Source organism: Oncorhynchus mykiss, chromosome 9, assembly GCF_057628025.1.
Source record: "Oncorhynchus mykiss isolate SJ-2025 chromosome 9, ASM5762802v1, whole genome shotgun sequence".
Classification (NCBI taxonomy): domain Eukaryota; kingdom Metazoa; phylum Chordata; class Actinopteri; order Salmoniformes; family Salmonidae; genus Oncorhynchus; species Oncorhynchus mykiss.
In genome coordinates, this window is record NC_143030.1 from 19,442,133 (window position 1) to 19,469,966 (window position 27,834).

Consider the following 27,834-nt stretch of genomic DNA (forward strand, 5'->3'; position numbering starts at 1 on the left):
CTGAGAACTTCATAATTAAATGAGACAATTAGAAAACAATGAGACTTTTGACACACGTAAATCAAGTCTTATTTGCATGTGCTCCAATGTTAACATTGTTGTTGGTTGCCCAGTCATTGAGGTTATTCACTAATCACAAAGTAGCATGACATGACAAAAAACAGAGACAGAGTTTTGCATAGCAGTCAGGGAAAATACTGTATATACTGTAGCAGCATCTAAGGTACATCAGTAAGGCTGAGTGACACTGAGGATTGAGTGACATTAAAACAAAATATGAGGCAAGTGACATGTCATGTTGGTACAAGTGAATGTTAAATGGGCATAGGTGTAGGTCTACTGGTATTATTCAGTATGATAACATCAGCCCCAAAATATCCTACTACTCCTGTTCCCCAAGGATGTGTCACTAATTATGTGTTACTGAGCAACAGTTAAATTTCTCCTGGGTATTATCCCAGTATCTGTCACTCCCAGCGTGTGTGTGTATATGTGTGTGTGTGTGTGTGTGTGTGTGTGTGTGTGTGTGTGTGTGTGTGTGTGTGTGTGTGTGTGTGTGTGTGTGTGTGTGTGTGTGTAACTGGGCCTATATAAGATGACAGAGGATGGGACTAGAGTGTGGAGATCAAGAGGAGATCAACTGGAGGTGAAGATTAAGACTGGACTAGTCTGCTGTACTGTACATCTCTGGTAAGACTTCTCTATCTAAACACTGCAAGTAGCTTTTGTGTGTAGTTTTATTATTTTATTGATTATATATATATATATATATATATATATATATATATATATATAAAATATGATATTGTTATAAAACCCTTTGACAATCTGTCTTTGAAAAAAATGCTATATAAATAAATGTGATTGATTGTTGTGTAATAGAATGATACAGGTGACCTATATTCAAATCAGTCTAGAGTCTTTGGCTTCTAGTTCTGAAGTCACATTGATATATATGTTTAGGACATATAAATATATATTAGAATTCCTTTGGGTTTCAACTGAGTACTATAAGTCCTTGGACCCAACTGTGATCATTTAGGGTAATTGTCAATCACAGTAATATTATTATGAATGTATTTTTACTAGGAATAAGATCTTATCAAGAGTTTTCTGACCCTATGACATGGATACAAACAAAGGGATTGGTTTGTGTTTAAAGGATCTGTTTTAGTTGACTCAGTGAGAACAATGTTGCAACCAAGAAATACTCCTAAGGTAAGAAACTCATCTTCAAAATATAGAATAGGACATTTGTCTGAAAGAAACCACACAATATTATGAAATATCTTATTGATAACCTACATGACGAACCACAGATCCTACGAACACTTCACAAAGGGACTTTATAATTGAGAAAGGAGTATCCCTTAGCCAGATAATTCACTATAAATTATTGTTCATTTTGTCCCTAAAACGAGGTTCTAATCTCATTCCTGGTACTTCATAGCTCAAAACCATTACCTCCTGTTATCTGGAATGCTCTTTAGGTTTAATCACCCAAAGACATTGTGAATCTCCTCTGTCAGTGCTATCTCATAGAGGCCCATCCTCAGTAGAACACACAAATACTTTCCTGACAAAGTAAGAGTATAAGATATCAGAATCAGCTAACTTGTCATTGAAATACTATGTTACTTTAGAAGTGTTATGGCTCAGTTAAACCAAACTGTATCATCTTTTTTCTGTCTCTCGTTCATTCTGTCAGACTGTGCGTCTGTCTCACTCCATCAATGACGAGGAGGGAAAATACGTGACGTTGAGGAAGACTCAGATTAAGAAGTGGCTGAAAGGTCAGGGTTTCAACTGTGAACTGGTGGGTAGTCCTGTCTTCTCTATCGATCACTATCTCTGGTACTCATGCTCTTTCTCTAACTCCTCCCTCTCTCCACAGCCAACTACATATGGAGCCCACTCCCATGTCTCCAGCTGCCAGTTGTTAGTCCTGTCCCCCCCACCTTATCCTTATATAACACACTGTATGATGGGATACTGATGTAAAATCCTTTAGATTTGATCTCTTTCGGTCTCTCTCTCTCTCTGTCTTTCGTTCTCGCTATATCTCTCTCTTTATTCCTCTCTCTCCCCATCTCTCAGGAGGATGTTCCTAACATAGCGTTGCTGGGGTCAGGTGGAGGAGAGAGGGCAGCAGTGGGCATGCTGGGATCTCTGCATCAGCTAGGACAGGACAACCTGCTGGGCAGCCTCCTCTATATGTGTGGGGTGTCAGGCACCACCTGGTATACACACACACACTTACTATTGTTCTTAGCAGGAAAGTTAATTTTGAATATGCTAGGTATCTCGCTCTCTCGCACTCACTCACTCTCTCACTCACTCACTCTCGCACTCTCACACACACACACACACACACACACACACACACACACACACACACACACACACACACACACAGGTGCATGTCATCCCTGTACAGCGATCCAGATTGGTCATTGAATAAGCGTTGTGATGAGGTGATAAAGACGCTGAAGGGTCCTACAGTGAACTTGAGCAAAGCTGTGGAGTGGCTGAAATTGAGAAAGAAAGAAAACCAGGACTTCAACCTCACTGACTTCTGGGGCGCCTTCACTGCCTCCTATTTCATGAAAGAGGTCAGTGTATGGTTGTGTTTGTGTGATTGCGTGTGTGTCTGTCGGTTTGCCAGTGTGTGTGTGTATATTTGTCTGTCTGCCAGTGTGTGAATTTGTGTGTCTGCCTCTGTTGGGCTAATTATCCCCCCCATCATCTCTTCACCACGGTTGTTCTCTCTCTCCCTGTCTCTCCACCCCCCCCCCCCCCCCCACCTCTTCCCCCTTGTTCTCTCTCTCCTGTATCAGATGCACACTCGCTGTCTCTCTGAAGATGCTCACATCACCAACCCCTACCCCATCTACAGCGCCATAGAACTAGACTGCCGCAAACAGGATGACACTAAAGGTGACTTATGCAGGGTTCATGCAAACTCTGAAATTCAGAACTTTCTTTGTTTCCTAGTTCTGAGTTCATAGTGAACGCGGCATCAATCAATCAAATGTAATTGCATTACATTTTTAACAAAGACAATTGTCTCACACTGCAAGAACAATACAAATAATATAAACAACTCATGCAATATGAACCATATGAACTAACACTCATCTGTAGACACCCAAAAAGCAAGCCAGGCATTAGTCTGAGTCCCAGTCGGGCTACATAGCGAATAGTGTGTCATTTCAGAGAAAGCCAATGAATGTAAATATCTGTAATTTACCAATTTTCTGTAGGGGTGTGGTTTGAGATGACCCCCTACGAGAGTGGCTTCTCCGGATTGGGCGCTTTCATCCCCACTTCCTGTCTTGGGAGCAAGTTTGAAGGTGGAGCTCTGAGAGAGAAGAGGAAGGAAATGGACATGGTTCTGCTGCAAGGTGGGGAACCCCCAGACACACACATGTACAAGCAAACGTGTGCACACACCCACACATCAATTTATTGTTGTTTGTTTGTTGTTGCTGGGCAGGTATCTGTGGGAGTGCCTTTGCAGACATGCAGATAAACAATGATGAGGTAGTAAAAAGGATCTGGAGATTATTTGGAGGTAAGCTACAGTACAGCATGCAACTTAGCCTGCTAGTTAGCCTGCTAGTTAGCCTGCAACCCAGGAACAGACCCAGTACACACACACAAAGAAACAACAACAACGAAGAGAATCACCTTCAATCAAAAACAAACACAAAAATGTAAAACAATACTCCAAAACAATAGTAGACAATAAACTACCGGACAATACTAGACAATAATCTACAGGACAATAATAGACCATAATCTACAGGACAATACTAGACAATAATCTACAGGACAATAATCTACAGGACAATACTAGATTATAATCTACAAGACAATACTAGACAATAAACTACAGGATAATAATAGACCATAAACTACAGGACAATACTAGACAATCTACAGGACAATAATCTACAGGACAGTACTAGACAATAATCTACAAGACAATACTAGACAATAAACTACAGGACAATAATAGACCATAATCTACAGGACAATACTAGACAATAATCTACAAGACAATACTAGACAATAAACTACAGGACACTACTAGACCATAAACTACAGGGCACTAATAAACTACAGGACACTACTAGACCATAAACTACAGGACAATACTAGACCATAAACTACAGGACACTACTAGACCATAAACTACAGGACAATACTAGACCATAATCTACAGGACAATACATGAAACAAACTACAGGATAATAGTAGACAATAAACTACAGGCCAAATGTTAAGTGATAATGCCAGTGAAGCCGGTGTTTGGAGGATATTTTGGCACAGGAGTTGTTAGGCTCGAGACAAAGCCGAGGGTCGGCAAACTGTGCCAATATATCCTCCAAACACCGGCTTCGAGGACTTAATCACTTTTACACAATGGGCTAGCTACATATTCATGACTCAGTCGTTTGTTGTAAATGTTCCTTTGCCATACTGGCTGTGATCAGCTTTAATATTGCAGGTAGATTATAGCTTCCGTCAATGTAATTGTCTTCATCGCTTCCAATCCGCCATATATTTTTTGAAAATATATATACATACATACATACCTACAGTGGGGCAAAAAAGTATTTAGTCAGCCACCAATTGTGCAAGTTCTCCCACTTAAAAAGATGAGCGAGGCCTGTAATTTTCATCATAAGTACACTTCAACTATGACAGACAAAATGAGAAAAAAAAAATAGAAAATCACATTGTAGGATTTGTTATGAATTTATTTGCAAATTATGGTGGAAAATAAGTATTAGGTACACTTAGAGATCATAGGTACACTTAAGGTCATATGTACACTTAGAGATCATAGGTACACTTCAAGAGACGGAATCTAAAACAAAAATCCAGAAAGTCACATTGTATGATTTTTAAGTAATTAATTTGCATTTTATTGCATAAGTATTTGATATATCAGAAAAGCAGAACTTAATATTTGGTACAGAAACCTTTGTTTGCGATTACAGTTCATACGTTTCCTGTAGTTCTTGACCAGGTTTGCACACACTGCAGCAGGGATTTTGGCCCACTCCTCCATACAGACCTTCTCCAGATCCTTCAGGTTTCGGGGCTTTCGCTGGGCAATACGGACTTTCAGTTCCCTCCAAAGATTTTCAATTGGGTTCAGGTCTGGAGACTGGCTAGGCCACTCCAGGACCTTGAGATGCTTCTTACGGAGCCACTCCTTAGTTGCCCTGGCTGTGTGTTTTGGGTCGTTGTCATGCTGGAAGACCCAGCTACGACCCATCTTCAATGCTCATACAGAGGGAAGGAGGTTGTTGGCCAAGATCTCACGATACATGGTCCCATCCATCCTCCCCTCAATACGGTGCAGTCGTCCTGTCCCCTTTGCAGAAAAGCATCCCCAAAGAATGATGTTTCCACCACCATGCTTCACGGTTGGGATGTGTTCTTGGGGTTGTACTCATCCTTCTTCTTCCTCCAAACACGGCGAGTGGAGTTTAGACCAAAAGGCTCTATTTTTGTCTCATTAGACCACATGACCTTCTCCGATTCCTCCTCTAGGTCATCCAGATGGTCATTGGCAAACTTCAGACGGGCCTGGACATGCGCTGGCTTGAGCAGGGGGACCTTGCGTGCGTTGTAGGATTTTAATCCATGACCGTGTAGTGTGTTACTAAGGGTTTTCTTTGAGACTGTGGTCCCAGCTCTCTTCAGGTCATTGACCAGTTCCTGCTGTGTAGTTCTGGGCTGATCCCTCACCTTCCTCATCATTGATGCCCCACGAGGTGAGATCTTGCATGGAGCCCCAGACCGAGGGTGATTGACCGTCATCTTGAACCCCTTCCATTTTCTAATAATTGCGCCAACAGTTGTTGCCTTCTCACCAAGCTGCTTGCCTATTGTCCTGTAGCCCATCCCAGCCTTGTGCAGGTCTACAATATTATCCCTGATGTCCTTACACAGCTCTCTAGTCTTGGCCATTGTGGAGAGGTTGGAGTCTGTTTGATTGAGTGTGTGGACAGGTGTCTTTTAGACAGGTAACGAGTTCAAACAGGTGCAGTTAATACATGTAATGAGTGGAGAACAGGAGGGCTTCTTAAAGAAAAACTAACAGGTCTGTGAGAGCCGGAATTCATACTGGTTGGTAGGTGATCAAATACTTATGTCATGCAATAAAATGCAAATGAATTACTTAAAAATCACACAATGTGATTTTCTGGATTTTTGTTTTAGATTCCATCTCTCACAGTTGAAGTGTACCTATGTTAAAAAATTACAGACCTCTAGATGCTTTGTAAGTAGGAAAACCTGCAAAATCGGCAGTGTTTCAAATACTTGTTCTCCCCACTGTACATACATACAGTACCTTTATAAAATGTATACATTTCCTTAATTACCCTCCAACCCTACCACCCCTCCCCCAATTGGAGCAAACTAGTGAACAACAACGCTAAGGCCTGTATTTCCACCTTATACATACTATATACATTTGATGGACACAGTCTATTTTACAATAGTTATATATATATTATTTTGTTTTTACTCCTGTCCCTCCTCTACTCCCATCTATTTCTGATGTCCATCCGGTTTGATTTCTAATTGCCATATCTTTCAAACTGTACTTTTTCAAAACAGTTCTTAACCTGTATACGTTTTACGGGCACAGTATGTTTTACATTAGTTATCTTGCTGTTATTAGTTGTTATTAGTCCCAACCTTCAGCTCCATTTAACCCCTTCCATCTATCTCTTAACACCATCCATATTGGATTTCTATTTGCCATTTATTTTTCTACTGTGCTGTGATCTTTCACAAAAGTTCTGAACCTTTCTATTCTCATTGTTTTTACAGATTGTAAATTGAAAATAAACAGTTTTGTTAAAAGTATTATTATATTATTGATCAATTGACTATGACTTTTCAGATCGCCCAGTAGTGTCATCTGCAGGTTGTGGTGCAGGTAAATATTGCAATTCTTCAACTATTCCTGGACCTGTGACCTTATGGACAGTACCAAAACAAATGATCCAATGATTCCTCCTCTTCACAGCAATATCTGCATTGCTGGGAAGGTTGTATCCCCCATATAAATAACATTCTATTGGTTGCGAGAATTTGTATAATAATTTTAAATTGAAAAGTTTTGAATCTGGCGTCATTTTGCGTATCAGTTCAAAAACCATGTGCCATGGAATCGGTACGTCAACTATTTCGCAATCTATATGGCACAATGGTCAATGTCTTGGTCCTTAAATGAAACTGATCCTTTTTTATTTATCACAATTTTCTTTAACCAATTCTGGGTTCCTGAGAAGCGCAGCGGTCCAAGGCACTGCATCTCAGTGCTAGAGGTGACACTATAGTTCCTTGTTCGATTCCATGCTGTATCATAGGGCGGCGCACAACTGGCCCAGTGTCGTCCGGGTTTGGCCGTCATTGGGAATAAGATTTTTTTCTTAACCAACTTGCCTAGTTAAGTACAGTTTTTTTTAAGTTCCTTACATTTTTGTGGTAATGCTGCAATTATTTGGTTGTAATTTTGGGTAGAGCAGACATTTCCATATGTTTTTGTTCGCTGTATGTGTGACATAACTCCACCACTCGTATTTATGATATCATCTACAAAGATGATACTTATTTATTTTTAAACAAATGTTTTTTGAAAAAAGGTATTTTTTTGAATATAAGGTGAGACATTCTTACTAATTTGCTAGAGAACCAGTTCGGATTTAAGTATAACTTTTTTATGACTGAAACCTTTAGTGAGAGGTCTAATGCCCTCCAAATTCATATTCATTATATAAATAGACCCGTTTAATTTTGTCTGGCTTGCGGTTTCAAATAAAATTCTATATTTTTTTCTCATATGATTTAAAAACTGTATGATTTTTAAGTAATTAATTTGCATTTTATTGCATAAGTATTTGATATATCAGAAAAGCAGAACTTAATATTTGGTACAGAAACCTTTGTTTGCGATTACAGAGTTCATACGTTTCCTGTAGTTCTTGACCAGGTTTGCACACACTGCAGCAGGGATTTTGGCCCACTCCTCCATACAGACCTTCTCCAGATCCTTCAGGTTTCGGGGCTTTCGCTGGGCAATACGGACTTTCAGTTCCCTCCAAAGATTTTCAATTGGGTTCAGGTCTGGAGACTGGCTAGGCCACTCCAGGACCATGAGATGCTTCTTACGGAGCCACTCCTTAGTTGCCCTGGCTGTGTGTTTTGGGTCGTTGTCATGCTGGAAGACCCAGCCACGACCCATCTTCAATGCTCATACAGAGGGAAGGAGGTTGTTGGCCAAGATCTAACGATACATGGCCCCATCCATCCTCCCCTCAATACGGTGCAGTCGTCCTGTCCCCTTTGCAGAAAAGCATCCCCAAAGAATGATGTTTCCACCACCATGCTTCACGGTTGGGATGGTGTTCTTGGGGTTGTACTCATCCTTCTTCTTCCTCCAAACACGACGAGTGGAGTTTAGACCAAAAGGCTCTATTTTTGTCTCATTAGACCACATGACCTTCTCCGATTCCTCCTCTAGGTCATCCAGATGGTCATTGGCAAACTTCAGACGGGCCTGGACATGCGCTGGCTTGAGCAGGGGGACCTTGCGTGCGTTGTAGGATTTTAATCCATGACCGTGTAGTGTGTTACTAAGGGTTTTCTTTGAGACTGTGGTCCCAGCTCTCTTCAGGTCATTGACCAGTTCCTGCTGTGTAGTTCTGGGCTGATCCCTCACCTTCCTCATCATTGATGCCCCACGAGGTGAGATCTTGCATGGAGCCCCAGACCGAGGGTGATTGACCGTCATCTTGAACCCCTTCCATTTTCTAATAATTGCGCCAACAGTTGTTGCCTTCTCACCAAGCTGCTTGCCTATTGTCCTGTAGCCCATCCCAGCCTTGTGCAGGTCTACAATATTATCCCTGATGTCCTTACACAGCTCTCTAGTCTTGGCCATTGTGGAGAGGTTGGAGTCTGTTTGATTGAGTGTGTGGACAGGTGACTTTTAGACAGGTAACGAGTTCAAACAGGTGCAGTTAATACATGTAATGAGTGGAGAACAGGAGGGCTTCTTAAAGAAAAACTAACAGGTCTGTGAGAGCCGGAATTCTTACTGGTTGGTAGGTGATCAAATACTTATGTCATGCAATAAAATGCAAATGAATTACTTAAAAATCACACAATGTGATTTTCTGGATTTTTGTTTTAGATTCCATCTCTCACAGTTGAAGTGTACCTATGTTAAAAAATTACAGACCTCTAGATGCTTTGTAAGTAGGAAAACCTGCAAAATCGGCAGTGTTTCAAATACTTGTTCTCCCCACTGTACATACATACAGTACCTTTATAAAATGTATACATTTCCTTAATTACCCTCCAACCCTACCACCCCTCCCCCAATTGGAGCAAACTAGTGAACAACAACGCTAAGGCCTGTATTTCCACCTTATACATACTATATACATTTGATGGACACAGTCTATTTTACAATAGTTATATATATATTATTTTGTTTTTACTCCTGTCCCTCCTCTACTCCCATCTATTTCTGATGTCCATCCGGTTTGATTTCTAATTGCCATATCTTTCAAACTGTACTTTTTCAAAACAGTTCTTAACCTGTATACGTTTTACGGGCACAGTATGTTTTACATTAGTTATCTTGCTGTTATTAGTTGTTATTAGTCCCAACCTTCAGCTCCATTTAACCCCTTCCATCTATCTCTTAACACCATCCATATTGGATTTCTATTTGCCATTTATTTTTCTACTGTGCTGTGATCTTTCACAAAAGTTCTGAACCTTTCTATTCTCATTGTTTTTACAGATTGTAAATTGAAAATAAACAGTTTTGTTAAAAGTATTATTATATTATTGATCAATTGACTATGACTTTTCAGATCGCCCAGTAGTGTCATCTGCAGGTTGTGGTGCAGGTAAATATTGCAATTCTTCAACTATTCCTGGACCTGTGACCTTATGGACAGTACCAAAACAAATGATCCAATGATTCCTCCTCTTCACAGCAATATCTGCATTGCTGGGAAGGTTGTATCCCCCATATAAATAACATTCTATTGGTTGCGAGAATTTGTATAATAATTTTAAATTGAAAAGTTTTGAATCTGGCGTCATTTTGCGTATCAGTTCAAAAACCATGTGCCATGGAATCGGTACGTCAACTATTTCGCAATCTATATGGCACAATGGTCAATGTCTTGGTCCTTAAATGAAACTGATCCTTTTTTATTTATCACAATTTTCTTTAACCAATTCTGGGTTCCTGAGAAGCGCAGCGGTCCAAGGCACTGCATCTCAGTGCTAGAGGTGACACTATAGTTCCTTGTTCGATTCCATGCTGTATCATAGGGCGGCGCACAACTGGCCCAGTGTCGTCCGGGTTTGGCCGTCATTGGGAATAAGATTTTTTTCTTAACCAACTTGCCTAGTTAAGTACAGTTTTTTTTAAGTTCCTTACATTTTTGTGGTAATGCTGCAATTATTTGGTTGTAATTTTGGGTAGAGCAGACATTTCCATATGCTTTTGTTCGCTGTATGTGTGACATAACTCCACCACTCGTATTTATGATATCATCTACAAAGATGATACTTATTTATTTTTAAACAAATGTTTTTTGAAAAAAGGTATTTTTTTGAATATAAGGTGAGACATTCTTACTAATTTGCTAGAGAACCAGTTCGGATTTAAGTATAACTTTTTTATGACTGAAACCTTTAGTGAGAGGTCTAATGCCCTCCAAATTCATATTCATTATATAAATAGACCCGTTTAATTTTGTCTGGCTTGCGGTTTCAAATAAAATTCTATATTTTTTTCTCATATGATTTAAAAACTGTATGATTTTTAAGTAATTAATTTGCATTTTATTGCATAAGTATTTGATATATCAGAAAAGCAGAACTTAATATTTGGTACAGAAACCTTTGTTTGCGATTACAGTTCATACGTTTCCTGTAGTTCTTGACCAGGTTTGCACACACTGCAGCAGGGATTTTGGCCCACTCCTCCATACAGACCTTCTCCAGATCCTTCAGGTTTCGGGGCTTTCGCTGGGCAATACGGACTTTCAGTTCCCTCCAAAGATTTTCAATTGGGTTCAGGTCTGGAGACTGGCTAGGCCACTCCAGGACCTTGAGATGCTTCTTACGGAGCCACTCCTTAGTTGCCCTGGCTGTGTGTTTTGGGTCGTTGTCATGCTGGAAGACCCAGCTACGACCCATCTTCAATGCTCATACAGAGGGAAGGAGGTTGTTGGCCAAGATCTCACGATACATGGTCCCATCCATCCTCCCCTCAATACGGTGCAGTCGTCCTGTCCCCTTTGCAGAAAAGCATCCCCAAAGAATGATGTTTCCACCACCATGCTTCACGGTTGGGATGGTGTTCTTGGGGTTGTACTCATCCTTCTTCTTCCTCCAAACACGGCGAGTGGAGTTTAGACCAAAAGGCTCTATTTTTGTCTCATTAGACCACATGACCTTCTCCGATTCCTCCTCTAGGTCATCCAGATGGTCATTGGCAAACTTCAGACGGGCCTGGACATGCGCTGGCTTGAGCAGGGGGACCTTGCGTGCGTTGTAGGATTTTAATCCATGACCGTGTAGTGTGTTACTAAGGGTTTTCTTTGAGACTGTGGTCCCAGCTCTCTTCAGGTCATTGACCAGTTCCTGCTGTGTAGTTCTGGGCTGATCCCTCACCTTCCTCATCATTGATGCTCCACGAGGTGAGATCTTGCATGGAGCCCCAGACCGAGGGTGATTGACCGTCATCTTGAACCCCTTCCATTTTCTAATAATTGCGCCAACAGTTGTTGCCTTCTCACCAAGCTGCTTGCCTATTGTCCTGTAGCCCATCCCAGCCTTGTGCAGGTCTACAATATTATCCCTGATGTCCTTACACAGCTCTCTAGTCTTGGCCATTGTGGAGAGGTTGGAGTCTGTTTGATTGAGTGTGTGGACAGGTGTCTTTTAGACAGGTAACGAGTTCAAACAGGTGCAGTTAATACATGTAATGAGTGGAGAACAGGAGGGCTTCTTAAAGAAAAACTAACAGGTCTGTGAGAGCCAGAATTCATACTGGTTGGTAGGTGATCAAATACTTATGTCATGCAATAAAATGCAAATGAATTACTTAAAAATCACACAATGTGATTTTCTGGATTTTTGTTTTAGATTCCATCTCTCACAGTTGAAGTGTACCTATGTTAAAAAATTACAGACCTCTAGATGCTTTGTAAGTAGGAAAACCTGCAAAATCGGCAGTGTTTCAAATACTTGTTCTCCCCACTGTACATACATACAGTACCTTTATAAAATGTATACATTTCCTTAATTACCCTCCAACCCTACCACCCCTCCCCCAATTGGAGCAAACTAGTGAACAACAACGCTAAGGCCTGTATTTCCAGCTTATACATACTATATACATTTTATGGACACAGTCTATTTTACAATAGTTATATATATATTATTTTGTTTTTACTCCTGTCCCTCCTCTACTCCCATCTATTTCTGATGTCCATCCGGTTTGATTTCTAATTGCCATATCTTTCAAACTGTACTTTTTCAAAACAGTTCTTAACCTGTATACGTTTTACGGGCACAGTATGTTTTACATTAGTTATCTTGCTGTTATTAGTTGTTATTAGTCCCAACCTTCAGCTCCATTTAACCCCTTCCATCTATCTCTTAACACCATCCATATTGGATTTCTATTTGCCATTTATTTTTCTACTGTGCTGTGATCTTTCACAAAAGTTCTGAACCTTTCTATTCTCATTGTTTTTACAGATTGTAAATTGAAAATAAACAGTTTTGTTAAAAGTATTATTATATTATTGATCAATTGACTATGACTTTTCAGATCGCCCAGTAGTGTCATCTGCAGGTTGTGGTGCAGGTAAATATTGCAATTCTTCAACTATTCCTGGACCTGTGACCTTATGGACAGTACCAAAACAAATGATCCAATGATTCCTCCTCTTCACAGCAATATCTGCATTGCTGGGAAGGTTGTATCCCCCATATAAATAACATTCTATTGGTTGCGAGAATTTGTATAATAATTTTAAATTGAAAAGTTTTGAATCTGGCGTCATTTTGCGTATCAGTTCAAAAACCATGTGCCATGGAATCGGTACGTCAACTATTTCGCAATCTATATGGCACAATGGTCAATGTCTTGGTCCTTAAATGAAACTGATCCTTTTTTATTTATCACAATTTTCTTTAACCAATTCTGGGTTCCTGAGAAGCGCAGCGGTCCAAGGCACTGCATCTCAGTGCTAGAGGTGACACTATAGTTCCTTGTTCGATTCCATGCTGTATCATAGGGCGGCGCACAACTGGCCCAGTGTCGTCCGGGTTTGGCCGTCATTGGGAATAAGATTTTTTTCTTAACCAACTTGCCTAGTTAAGTACAGTTTTTTTTAAGTTCCTTACATTTTTGTGGTAATGCTGCAATTATTTGGTTGTAATTTTGGGTAGAGCAGACATTTCCATATGCTTTTGTTCGCTGTATGTGTGACATAACTCCACCACTCGTATTTATGATATCATCTACAAAGATGATACTTATTTATTTTTAAACAAATGTTTTTTGAAAAAAGGTATTTTTTTGAATATAAGGTGAGACATTCTTACTAATTTGCTAGAGAACCAGTTCGGATTTAAGTATAACTTTTTTATGACTGAAACCTTTAGTGAGAGGTCTAATGCCCTCCAAATTCATATTCATTATATAAATAGACCCGTTTAATTTTGTCTGGCTTGCGGTTTCAAATAAAATTCTATATTTTTTTCTCATATGATTTAAAAACTGTATGATTTTTAAGTAATTAATTTGCATTTTATTGCATAAGTATTTGATATATCAGAAAAGCAGAACTTAATATTTGGTACAGAAACCTTTGTTTGCGATTACAGAGTTCATACGTTTCCTGTAGTTCTTGACCAGGTTTGCACACACTGCAGCAGGGATTTTGGCCCACTCCTCCATACAGACCTTCTCCAGATCCTTCAGGTTTCGGGGCTTTCGCTGGGCAATACGGACTTTCAGTTCCCTCCAAAGATTTTCAATTGGGTTCAGGTCTGGAGACTGGCTAGGCCACTCCAGGACCTTGAGATGCTTCTTACGGAGCCACTCCTTAGTTGCCCTGGCTGTGTGTTTTGGGTCGTTGTCATGCTGGAAGACCCAGCCACGACCCATCTTCAATGCTCATACAGAGGGAAGGAGGTTGTTGGCCAAGATCTAACGATACATGGCCCCATCCATCCTCCCCTCAATACGGTGCAGTCGTCCTGTCCCCTTTGCAGAAAAGCATCCCCAAAGAATGATGTTTCCACCACCATGCTTCACGGTTGGGATGGTGTTCTTGGGGTTGTACTCATCCTTCTTCTTCCTCCAAACACGACGAGTGGAGTTTAGACCAAAAGGCTCTATTTTTGTCTCATTAGACCACATGACCTTCTCCGATTCCTCCTCTAGGTCATCCAGATGGTCATTGGCAAACTTCAGACGGGCCTGGACATGTGCTGGCTTGAGCAGGGGGACCTTGCGTGCGTTGTAGGATTTTAATCCATGACCGTGTAGTGTGTTACTAAGGGTTTTCTTTGAGACTGTGGTCCCAGCTCTCTTCAGGTCATTGACCAGTTCCTGCTGTGTAGTTCTGGGCTGATCCCTCACCTTCCTCATCATTGATGCCCCACGAGGTGAGATCTTGCATGGAGCCCCAGACCGAGGGTGATTGACCGTCATCTTGAACCCCTTCCATTTTCTAATAATTGCGCCAACAGTTGTTGCCTTCTCACCAAGCTGCTTGCCTATTGTCCTGTAGCCCATCCCAGCCTTGTGCAGGTCTACAATATTATCCCTGATGTCCTTACACAGCTCTCTAGTCTTGGCCATTGTGGAGAGGTTGGAGTCTGTTTGATTGAGTGTGTGGACAGGTGACTTTTAGACAGGTAACGAGTTCAAACAGGTGCAGTTAATACATGTAATGAGTGGAGAACAGGAGGGCTTCTTAAAGAAAAACTAACAGGTCTGTGAGAGCCGGAATTCTTACTGGTTGGTAGGTGATCAAATACTTATGTCATGCAATAAAATGCAAATGAATTACTTAAAAATCACACAATGTGATTTTCTGGATTTTTGTTTTAGATTCCATCTCTCACAGTTGAAGTGTACCTATGTTAAAAAATTACAGACCTCTAGATGCTTTGTAAGTAGGAAAACCTGCAAAATCGGCAGTGTTTCAAATACTTGTTCTCCCCACTGTACATACATACAGTACCTTTATAAAATGTATACATTTCCTTAATTACCCTCCAACCCTACCACCCCTCCCCCAATTGGAGCAAACTAGTGAACAACAACGCTAAGGCCTGTATTTCCAGCTTATACATACTATATACATTTTATGGACACAGTCTATTTTACAATAGTTATATATATATTATTTTGTTTTTACTCCTGTCCCTCCTCTACTCCCATCTATTTCTGATGTCCATCCGGTTTGATTTCTAATTGCCATATCTTTCAAACTGTACTTTTTCAAAACAGTTCTTAACCTGTATACGTTTTACGGGCACAGTATGTTTTACATTAGTTATCTTGCTGTTATTAGTTGTTATTAGTCCCAACCTTCAGCTCCATTTAACCCCTTCCATCTATCTCTTAACACCATCCATATTGGATTTCTATTTGCCATTTATTTTTCTACTGTGCTGTGATCTTTCACAAAAGTTCTGAACCTTTCTATTCTCATTGTTTTTACAGATTGTAAATTGAAAATAAACAGTTTTGTTAAAAGTATTATTATATTATTGATCAATTGACTATGACTTTTCAGATTGCCCAGTAGTGTCATCTGCAGGTTGTGGTCCAGGTAAATATTGCAATTCTTCAACCATTCCTGGACCTGTGACCTTTTGGACAGTACCAAAACAAATGATCCAATGATTCCTCCTCTTCACAGCAATGTCTGCATTGCTGGGAAGGTTGTAGCCCCCATATAAATAACATTCTATTGGTTGCGAGAATTAGTATAATAATTTTAATTGAAAAGTTTTTAATCTGGCGTCATTTTGCGTATCAGTTCAAAAACCATGTGCCATGGAATCGGTATGTCAACTATTTCGCAATCTATATGGCACAGCGGTCAATGTCTTGGTCCTTAAATTAAACTGATACTTTTTTATTTATTACAATTTTCTTTAACCAATTCTGGGTTCCTGAGAAGCGCAGCGGTCCAAGGCACTGCATCTCAGTGCTAGAGGTGACACTATAGTTCCTTGTTCGATTCCATGCTGTATCATAGGGCGGCGCACAACTGGCCCAGTGTCGTCCGGGTTTGGCCGTCATTGTGAATAAAAAAAAAAATCTTAACCAACTTGCCTAGTTAAGTACAGTTTTTTTTTAAGTTCCTTACATTTTTGCGGTAATGCTGCAATTATTTGGTTGTAATTTTGGGTAGAGCAGACATTTCCATATGTTTTTGTTAGCTGCATGTGTGACATAACTCCACCACTCGTATTTATGATATCATCTACAAAGATGATACTTATTTATTTTTAAACAAATTGTATTTTTTTTATCAATTAATATATTTGAGTTTAACCACAATATTTGGTGTATTATTTGTTCTGTCTTTTCTGGTGGATTACATTTAAATTGCAAACAACCAAGATGATTGTTTTAATCTCTACCTGGCACACCCGAAGGGGACTGGCCACACCTCTAAGCCTGGTTTCTCTCTAGGTTTCTTCCTAGGTTTTTGCCTTTCTAGGGAGTTTTTCCTAGTCACCGTCGATCTACATCTGCATTGCTTGCTGTTTGGGGTTTTAGGCTGGGTTTCGGTATAGCACTCTGTGACATCAGCTGATGTAAAAAGGGCTTCATTAATACATTTGATTGATTGATTGCAAAATAGCAATATTTTCAAATAACTGAAAGTGAGAGGTTAATCTGAATAAAGGGAAAAGGGTCTTTTTTTTAATATAAGGTGAGACATTCTTACTAATTTGCTAGAGAACCCGTTCGGATTTAAGTATAACTTGTGTATGACTGAAACCTTTAGTGAGAGGTCTAATGCTTTAATATTTAATCATTTCTGCCCTCCAAATTCATATTCATTATGTAAATAGACCCGTTTAATTTTGTCTGGCTTGCGGTTTCAAATAAAATTCTATATATTTTTTTCTCATATAATTTAAAAACTGTTGGCTAGGTGTAAGCAAGACCAAAAGCAATTAGGTTATCTGGGAAAAGACTCAAAGGTTAATCAGGGTAATTTTTCCACAAACAGAAAGGTATTTACCTTTCCATGGTAGCAAGATTTTATCTATTTTTGCTAACTTTCTATTAAAATGATTGGAATGAGAATTTATTTATTTCTGGATATTTATACAGAGTACATCCACATCACCGTCAGACCATTTTATTGGTAAACTACATGGTAATGTAAATGTAGTATTCTTTAGTGATCCAATATCTAATATCCTGAGAGGTTCGAAAAATGATCTAGATCCTCTATGAGACTGTGGAGGGATCCTTGTTTCGGACGTTCTTATCCCTTGCTTGCTAACTAGCCAATTGCGGCTAATTACAGTCACGGCAAAAAGCTAGAATAACAGCAATGTACCCGCATTTGCATTTGTTTAATTAAGCTGTTTTTTAGTGACATTATTTAGGTACATCCATAACAGTGGGCTAATGAGGCGCAATTTCGCATGGCATAGAAATTTGCTCACGTGTCAAGGCCACTGTTGTTCAGAGGATCTATCCAACAAGACAGCTAAAATCACTTCATACTGAAGCTGAAAAGACTGCAAACTAGTTGCACTTTGTTTCGTTTGACCTGTTTTCAATTTATATTTCTTTGTATACTCGTTCATTACTATGGGGCAGCTGGAGATCGAATTGGTAAATTGAAACAATGTTGCAAATGTCGGAGATAGACAGCAAGGTTTATACAAATCTCTGCTGTTGAAAACTAAATGTTAGTCTAAAATAAATGTCAGATTATCTCTAGATGTTTTTATAGTAGAGATCAAGTTTATAAATTGCCTGGCTGGGCTGATGAGACAGTGGATTACGTAGTCAGATGGAACAGAGTAAATAGGTATTTTAATGTCATAGATTTAGCCGTGGAATCGACACCGGCTGGAAACTGGTTTTAACCAATCAGCATTCAGGATTAGACCCACCCGTATAATAGACAATAAACTACGGGACAATAGCAGACAAACTACAAGACCATACTAGACATTAAACAACGGGTGGGTCTAATCCTGAATGCTGATTGGTTAAAACCGCATTCCAGCTGGTGTGGGGAGGTAAATTGACCAGAGGAGGCTGGTGGGAAAAGCTATAGGAGGTCAGGCTCATTGTAATAGCTGGAAGGGAATTGGCCAAGAGGACATTCTCAAGGTCCGAGGGCGGGACTTGAGATTTAGATGTCTCAGACAGGGTTACCTCATCATGAGAGGGGGTTGTGTTTCCAAATCACCTCCACTACACCTGACCAACCTGTTTTGTTCTGCAGGGTACGAGAGCTTAAATAGGGAGGAAGAGGTGGTGTGTGAGTGTGTGCCCTCCCAAGTGGTGAGGTGTGTGTCTGAGCTGATCAAGTATGCTGAGGACCCAGATCCACAGAAGACAATGGAAGTCATCACCACACTGGAACAGCTACTGAAGGGTGAGAGAGAGAGAGAGAGCGCGAGAGAGAGAGAGAGAGAGAGAGAGAGAGAGAGAGAGAGAGAGAGAGAGAGAGCGAGAGAGAGAGAGACACACACACACACACACACAAACAAAAAGACACCATTATCATGAACTGTGTGATAATGTGTATAATGACTCTAGGTCTTGTGAGCAGTAAGGGTGAGATGCTGTGGAACATGGACCCTGAGAGCTGGAAGAAAACCAGCCTGGTGGAGAGAAAGAAGTTCATAGAGACAGTCAGTCTGGAGCTCATCCTCTCCTCAGGCAGCTGGGCAAAAGACTGGAAGGACAAACGCTACACTCCAACACCAGGTTAGCCCACCAGCCTGCACTCTGAGATATAAAGAGTTCCTAAAGGATTCTTTGGTTGTCCGTGTGGGAGAACACTTTATGGGTTTATGGGTTCTTTATGGGTTCCATGTACTGTCGAACCCCATTAGGTTCCATTTATAACCTTCTGTGGAAAAGGCTCTACATGTAACGAAAAAGGGTTCCAAAGGGTTCTCCCACAGAGACAACTGAAGAACCCTTTATAGTAGTACTTTTATACTTAGAGGCATCAGACCCTACACCTGCACTTGGAGCTGAGTTTTTTTACAGAAGGTTTTTACAGAAGGTTTGGGGACCTGGATGTAAAATGCAGTATGGTTATGTGGTAATATGGTCTTAGTGTAAGAGGGTATATGGTACTAGGTAGTTATAAACAGTGGACATCTGTATCTAGTACAGCACCAATAGGGGAGGCTGGTGGTAAATTTTGACAAAAGTGCTTTAAGTGTATTTGTTTTCTAATTATTGTTGCTAATTTTTGACAGTACTTTCCATTGACAATTTACCCTTATCCAAGCCACTTCAAGTTGATGCCTAATCCTAATCCTAACCACTCAAAGTTAACGCCTAATCCTAACCACTCAAAGTTAACGCCTAACCTTAACTAGTGATGTTAGGTTTGATAGGTAATCTTTGTCTTATTCTCTGCAGATGAAGCGATGTTCAGTAGGTCGATGAGAACATTGGAAAAGCCAGACGAAGTGACAATAACAAACTCCTGGGTCTCCGATGGTAATTGTTGCAGCTTGATTTTAGCACACACCAAATACTGTTTAAATTCAAATTCCTTTTCATACTTAACACGATCATGCTCCAGTTTAGCTTGTTCATGCTCTGGCTGTAACAGAAGCAGTTCTTTCTGCTGTTCAGAAGGAAGACTACTAGGGCTAACAGACGGAGAGGCCATTGTAACAAAACAGGGAGACTGCTGGGGGGGGGGGGGGGGGGGGGGGGGGGGGCGAGTCCTTGTCAGAGGCTGCTGGGGGGTGGCGAGTCCTTGTCAGAGGCTGCACGGATGTGCCTCCGAGACAACTGCTCGGTCCACAGACACCACACAAAAATAACAAACAAAATAACCATGCCCAACGTATTTCAAAGTGGAACATGTCACTAAGCCTAACAAGGGAAAAGAAAGGCTATAGCTCTGGGTAGCAAGTGGCACTACCCTACCCAAATCTCTCATTGGAGGTACACAGCACATTGAACTCTGCTCCTCGAACCATTATCCCAACAGTGAGAGGAGCAAGAATTCCCAGCCTGTGCAGGGGCCTGGAAACGAATCAATGTTACTCTCTCCAACGCAGCACATAACCAATTATCCACCGCAGCGGCAAGTTTAACAAACAAAGGCAACCAACACTGGGCTTACCAAACAGCGCAACTCAAAACAGCTGTACCAAAAGCTGCAAACAAAGCACCTACAGAGTTTATCAAACACTAACTCCACATTTTCTCCCAAACAAAATACACTTACCAGTTAGCTTAACGAGACTAGAATTAGGCCTACTGGCATACTTTTCCATGCAATGCACCATTTGATGATGTCACAGGACAACCAAAATCACTGATACTTCTCTAAGGCACTATACCAAACACTTATAAGACTATGCAGTGAATACCAACCAAAGCACATCCCAATTAGCATTAATCCCTTATAATGCAACAAAATACTGTACGCAAAAATGTCTAGGAACCAACCATATAATCCCAGATGAGCCATCACTTGTCATGAACCGGCTCGTATCCCGTAACAAAAAGGGAGACAACGCAGAGATCATGGAATAACAAAAATATATGTATTAACTGAGGTAAACTAGGGGAGGCTGGTGGAGGGAGAAATCAGAAGACTGCTTATTGTAATGCTTGGGAATGGCATCATGAACGGTATCAACGGTTTGGTACGATTTCTCATTCCGTTCTATCCATTGCAGTGAACCCATGATCCGATTTCTCCCACCACCAGCCCCCTGTGGTTCAGCATCATGTCCAGCCGCTCAGTCACTTATAGGATACGTGTTCCTGCTGTAGGGGATAGTGGTTACTGGCTAAGTGTGTGTGCACGCACGTATCAGACAATAGTAACCAGCAGAGGGATAGAAATGGAAGATTGGCTTGCAAGGTGGTAGATTGGGGTTGTTGAGCGGGCGTACAAAAATGACATGCAACCTGAACGTCAGGAGTTCAAATCAGTTTCTGGTCAATTTTGACAAAAGATCTTTAAGTGTATTTGTTTTCTAATTATTGTTGCTAATGCACATTTTTGACAGCACTTTCCATTGACAATTTACCCTTATCCAAGCCACTCCAAGTTAATGCCTAATCCTAACCACTCAAAGTTAATGCCTAACCTTAACTAGTGATGTTAGGTTTGATACTGGATCTCTGAGGCATGTGTCGAAGTAGCTAAGCAGCTAACTTTGAAGCAGTGTGCCGATGCGTGTATTACTTTATCAAACAGGTGCTGTTTCAAACCGTGTGATACATGCCAGACAATGAGGTCATCTGTGTCTTATTCTCTGCAGATGAAGGGATGTCCAGGGAGTCGATGAGAACATTGGAAAAGCATGACAAAGTGCCAATAAGAAACTCCTGGCTCTTCGATGGTAATGTTTTTTTTTCATTAAATCAAATCAAACATGCGCCGAATACAACTTGTGTAGACTTTACCGTGAAATGCTTACTTACAAGCCCTTAACCAACAATGCAGTTCAAGAAAAAAACATACCTTTACCTTTCTATCCAGTATGTACTTACCTTTACATCCAGTATGTACTTACCTTTACCTTTCTATCCAGTATGTACTTACCTTTACCATTCTATCCAGTATGTACTTACCTTTACCATTCTATCCAGTATGTACGTACCTTTCTATCCAGTATGTACTTACCTTTACCATTCTATCCAGTATGTACTTACCTTTACCTTTCTATCCAGTATGTACTTACCTTTACCATTCTATCCAGTATGTACGTACCTTTACATCCAGTATGTACTTACCTTTACCTTTCTATCCAGTATGTACTTACCTTTACCATTCTATCCAGTATGTACTTACATTTACCTTTCTATCCAGTATGTACTTACCTTTACCTTTCTATCCAGTATGTACTTACCTTTACCTTTCTATCCAGTATGTACTTACCTTTACCTTTCTATCCAGTATGTACTTACCTTTACCATTCTATCCAGTATGTACTTACCTTTACCATTCTATCCAGTATGTACTTACCTTTACCATTCTATCCAGAATGTACTTACCTTTACCATTCTATCCAGTATGTACTTACCTTTACCTTTCTATCCAGTATGTACTTACCTTTACCTTTCTATCCAGTATGTACTTACCTTTACCATTCTATCCAGTATGTACTTACCTTTACCATTCTATCCAGTATGTACTTACCTTTACCATTCTATCCAGTATGTACTTACCTTTACCTTTCTATCCAGTATGTACTTACCTTTACCTTTCTATCCAGTATGTACTTACCTTTACCTTTCTATCCAGTATGTACTTACCTTTACCTTTCTATCCAGTATGTACTTACCTTTACCTTTCTATCCAGTATGTACTTACCTTTACCTTTCTATCCAGTATGTACTTACCTTTACATCCAGTATGTACTTACCTTGACCTTTCTATCCAGTATGTACTTACCTTTACCTTTCTATCCAGTATGTACTTACCTTTACCTTTCTATCCAGTATGTACTTACCTTTACCTTTCTATCCAGTATGTACTTACCTTTACCTTTCTATCCAGTATGTACTTACCTTTACCTTTCTATCCAGTATGTACTTACCTTTACCTTTCTATTTACTTTCTATTCAGTATGATTACAATGGAAGGTGTGTGTTATTCCAGTAAAGGAAGGATACAGAACAGACTATATACTCTCTCCATCACTGAGATTATTTTTGACCAGTTGATTTTAATTATTTGAAATTGGTGTGTGTGTCTCCCCCAGGGTTGTGGATTGTGCAGAACATTTTCCCTCTGGTCCAAAATTGGGAATGGGGAACCACGTCCAACTTCCTCTTCAAGATCCAAGGTACAGTAACATCAGACCTCTTCCTAACATGATAGCATAACTAGTATCAGTCATCAGGATCTGATGTTTCCCTCCAAAATAGCAGCTTTCTTGGTTGGTTCTCTCTTTCTCTCTCTCCTCTCTCTCCCCCTATCTCTCTAACTCCTCCACCCTCTCTCTGTACCCCCCCCCTCTCTCTCTCTCTCTCTACCCACCCCCCCACTCTACCCCTCTCTCTCTCTACCCCCTCTCTCTCTGTACCCCCCCCTCTCTCAATCTTCACAGACACTAATGTTCTGAGCAGCATGGCATCCAAAGAGAAGATTCATCTGGTAGACGCTGGGTTAAAGTTTAACTCTCCCTACCTCCCCGTCCTGCGCACATCCAGGGATGTTGACCTCATCATCTCCTTGGACTTCAGCGAAGGAGACCCCTTTGAGGCAAACACACACACACACACACACAATGTTTATTCCTATTCAAGCCTTTCAGAAGAACATGATGTGCCTAGATAGTAGTGACCCTCTCAATTCAAGGGGCTTTATCGGCATGGGAAACACATGTTAACGTTGCCAAAGCAAGTGAAGTAGATAATATACAAAAGTGAAATAAACAAAAATGAACAGTAAACATTACACTCACAGAAATTCCAAAAGAATAAAGACATTAGAAATGTCATTATGTCTATATACAGTGTTGTAAAAACATGTAAATGGTTAAAGTACAAAAGGGAAAATAAATAAGCATAAATATGGGTTGTATTTACAATGGTGTTTGTTCTTCACTGGTTGCCCTTTTCCTGTGGCAACAGGTCACAAATCTTGCTGCTGTGATGGCACACTGGTATTTCACCCAGTAGATATGAGTTTATCAAAATCGGGTTTGTTTCAAATGATTTGTGGATCTGTGTAATCTGAAGGAAATATGTGTCTCTAATATGGTCATACATTTGGCAGGAGGTAAGGAAGTGCTGCTCAGTTTCCACCTCATTTTGTGGGCAGTGTGCACATAGCCTGTCTTCTTTTAAGAACCAGGTCTGCCTACAGCGGCCATTCTGAATAGCAAGGCTATGCTAATTGAATCTGTATATAGTCAAAGCTTTCCTTAAGTTTGGGTCTGCCACTGTATACTCTCTGTTTAGGGCCAAATAGCATTCTAGTTTGCTCAGATTTTTTGTTAATTCTGTCCAATGTGTCAAGTAATTATCTTTTTGTTTTCTCATGATCTGGTTAGGATTAATTGTGTTTCTGTCCTCTCTCTCCCCTCTCTTGCTCTCTCTCTAGGGTGTAGGGGCTAGGGAGTAGTGACTAGGATGTAGGGCCTAGGGCACATGTCAAACTCATTCCACGGAGGGCTGAGTGTCTGAGGGTTTACGCTCCATCATTGTACTTGATTGATAAATGAAGGTACTAACTAGTAAGGAACTCCCTTCACCTGGTTGTGGAGGTCTTAATTGAAAGGAAAAAACTAAAACCTGCAGCCACTCAGCCAGCCATGGAATGAGTGACAATCCTGACCTAGGGACTAGGGCCTAGGTAAAAGTTACTAGGAAGTAGGTATTAGTGACTAGGAAATAGGGACTAGGGATTAGTGTCTAGGGAGTAGGGACTAGGGGCTGGTTTGGAGAAGGACATTGACATAACCATACTACTGGTCCTGCTCTTCACAGACGGTGTTTAGTGCCAAAAAGTATGCGCTTCAGCAGAAGCTTCCCTTTCCCCCAGTGAAGGAGAGTGTGAGGGAGGAGAAAGACCATCCGCAGGGCTGCTACGTTTTTGAGGGGCAAAACACTCCCACCGTCATGCACATGCCCCTGTTCAACCTGCAGAACTGCCAAGGTCAGTTGTAGACACGGACTACTATGATGACTATCTGTGTCTGACTTTTATCCTTGTCTCTCTGACTACGCCCTATTCTGACGTATCTTTTTTCCCCTGTCTCTTTTTCATCTCTGTGTCATGTCTTTTTCTTGTTTATCTGCACCAACTGTCTGCTTTTTATGATTGCATTAGTATTTAGTTTATTTATTTCACCTTCATTTAACTAGGAAAGTCAGTTAAAAACAAATCTTATTTTTAGTGATGGCCTAGGAACAGTGGGTTAACTGTCTGTCCAGGGGCAGAACAACCTTGTCAGTTCAGGGATTCAAACTTGCAACCTTTCAGTTACTAGTCCAACGCTCTAACCACTAGGCTACCACTACCGACTGGACTGGAGTGTGGACCTCAGTTTATCTTTCAATCACCCACGTGGGTATATTCTCCTAAACACCAATGAGGAGATGCGAGAGGCGTGACTCGCGGTGCACAAGCATTGTGGGTGCAATGATTGGATACTGCACTCGACAAGAGCGGTCAGCCTTTTAGTCTCTGTCTCAGTCTCTAAGTTGTTCTAAGTGTTGTATCTGTATTACAGTAATTCTCTGGACTATTTTTAATACCCTCACGCCATTGTAAATCTAAACGGTGGCGGTAGCACTATAGCAGCCATACTCAAGCGCAATCCGGACCCAGAACGGGGTCAATACGGACCGCGGGTCCGGAGTGTAAAAAATTCTATATGATTATTATAATTTTTTACACTCGTGTCACGAACTGGCTCGTAGCCCGTAACAAAAAGGGAGACAACGCAGAGATCATGGAATACAAAAATATATTTATTAACTGAGTGAAACTATATACAGTTAAGAATGGGGTGTGGTCTTATGTAAGGGAGTGGTTGCGTACATAGATGGTGATAATGAGGGCTGTTGAAAGGTGCCAAAACAAACAACCCACAAAATCCCACAACCAAAAATAACAGTGTGTCTGCGTGGAGTGAGTCTCCTCAATGAACGGGGGAAAGGTGAATTTATCCTCGAGAAACACCCAAGCCTAGGTGTGTCCCATTTCCCTTACAACCCACCCGGCTCCACCCACCGACATCCTATTAAGGAAAACAAGAGCAAAGAAAAATAATTCGGCAGACAGAGTGGGAGGTTGTCACACTCGGACCTGCGGTCCGTTTAGAACCTGTTATGGGTCTGGATCCGGGAACGCATGAGTATGGCTGCTATAATGCTACCGCCAACGCTTAGATTTACCATGGCACTAGGTTAGTTAAAAATAGAGCCAAGAGACTAAAAACACAGATACTTACAAAACTGGTTTTACTCAGTCGGGCTTTGATCCCAGGTATCATAAACACACATAAGACATGGACAAATGTGTAGAAATTAGCTTTAAAACGTCAAAATGTTCTCTCTGCCAACAACAGGTGTGTAAACAGTTTGGGGTCGATTGGGTTGCGAGGTGGGGGTTTATTACTGCTCAGATAATTGACGATAACAGGAGCAGGGTCTATTTTTCTCCACTTCCTGTCTGACTGATGTGCCCAAAGTAAACTGCCTGTTACTCAGGCCCAGAAGCCAGGATATGCATATAATTGGTACCATTGGATAGCAAACACCTTGAAGTTTGTAGAAATGTTAAAAATATTGTATGAGACTATAACACAATTGATATGGTAGGAGAAAATCCAAAGAAAAACCAACTGGACTTATTTTCTTTGAGAGCCCATGCTCTTCCAATGGAACGTATAGGGTCATATCCAGCTCCCAGATGGCAATGCCTATGGCTTCCACTAGATGTCAACAGTCTTTGTTCTAGGTTTCAGGCTTGTTTCTTCCCAAACGAGGAAGGAATTATTCCTATGAAACTTAATATTTGAATAACGTTTTGGTGATTTTAAGATTTATTTCCAAGCTGTCTCAGGAGTCAACCCATTTATCGACGTTATTGACTACTTCGCGATTGCTCTTGTTCCATGCGCATATGGGAAGTGTGTCAACCCCCCCAAAACAGCTTTTGGTCAGTTATAAATATCCCAATCAGCGGTGGCTGTAATTAGCACTTTGGATCATATTTTTAAGGACACACCTAAAATATTTCCACTCCTCCCATCTGATTGTAAGGAGCTGATATAAAACAGGTAAATTGCTCAACCTGGTGTTACGGCAGGAACATGATAGTGGGTCAGTTTTTACATGACGAAATTGCAAACGTACATGTATTTGACACTAGCTCACCTTAATCCCCCAGCTGTAAATAGAACCCTCTGTGTTCAATATGTTCAAAGTTGTGTTGTAAGGCTCTCTGTTCTCTTCCTAGACGAGGAGGGGATTAAGAAGGAGAGGGAGAAGTACACAACGTTACGGCAGCCCTACAGTGCGCCTGAGAACGAACACCTCCTGAAGAAGGCCAAGTACAACTTGAAGAACAACAAATACAGGATCCTGGTACAGATCATTATGGCTGTCCAACGCAGAAAGAAACGCAAATCTGTGGCTCAATAGTCTGTATCTGTGGTGTAAAGTACTACAGTTTATATATATATATATTTTTTTGGTATCTTTACTTTATTTATATTTGACAACTTTTACTTCACTACATTTCTAAAGAAAAGTATATATATTTTTTACCCCATACACTTACCCTGACACCCAAAAGTAGCCTACTTGTTACATTTTGAATGCTTAGCAGGACAGAAAATGTATAATTCAAGCACTTATCAAGAGAACATCCCAACCTGTTAGTCCCTGCTGCCTCTGATCTGGTTGACTGATTAGAAGCACCTGCTGCTCCCAACAAATGCTGTCTTGATTTAAAAATATTTGTATCTACACACTGGAGAAAACTGAAAGGTCTGTGTATGCTATCTCTAATGCATTAAAACAAC

At 40.6% G+C, this 27,834-nt stretch overlaps 1 protein-coding gene across 1 annotated transcript; it reads left to right on the plus strand.

The window, feature by feature from the left end:
* Nucleotides 1-1,191: 1,191 nt before the first annotated feature.
* Nucleotides 1,192-27,451, plus strand: LOC149980813 (cytosolic phospholipase A2 gamma-like). Its single transcript, XM_090185689.1, has 15 exons — nucleotides 1,192-1,218; nucleotides 1,709-1,816; nucleotides 2,098-2,218; nucleotides 2,503-2,612; nucleotides 2,838-2,937; nucleotides 3,264-3,404; nucleotides 3,497-3,574; nucleotides 18,582-18,734; nucleotides 18,899-19,069; nucleotides 19,739-19,819; nucleotides 21,610-21,690; nucleotides 23,056-23,139; nucleotides 23,404-23,558; nucleotides 24,788-24,956; nucleotides 27,267-27,451. Exons 1-15 carry the CDS (start codon nucleotides 1,192-1,194, stop codon nucleotides 27,449-27,451), a joined length of 1,764 nt encoding a protein of 587 aa, XP_090041815.1.
* Nucleotides 27,452-27,834: the final 383 nt, after the last annotated feature.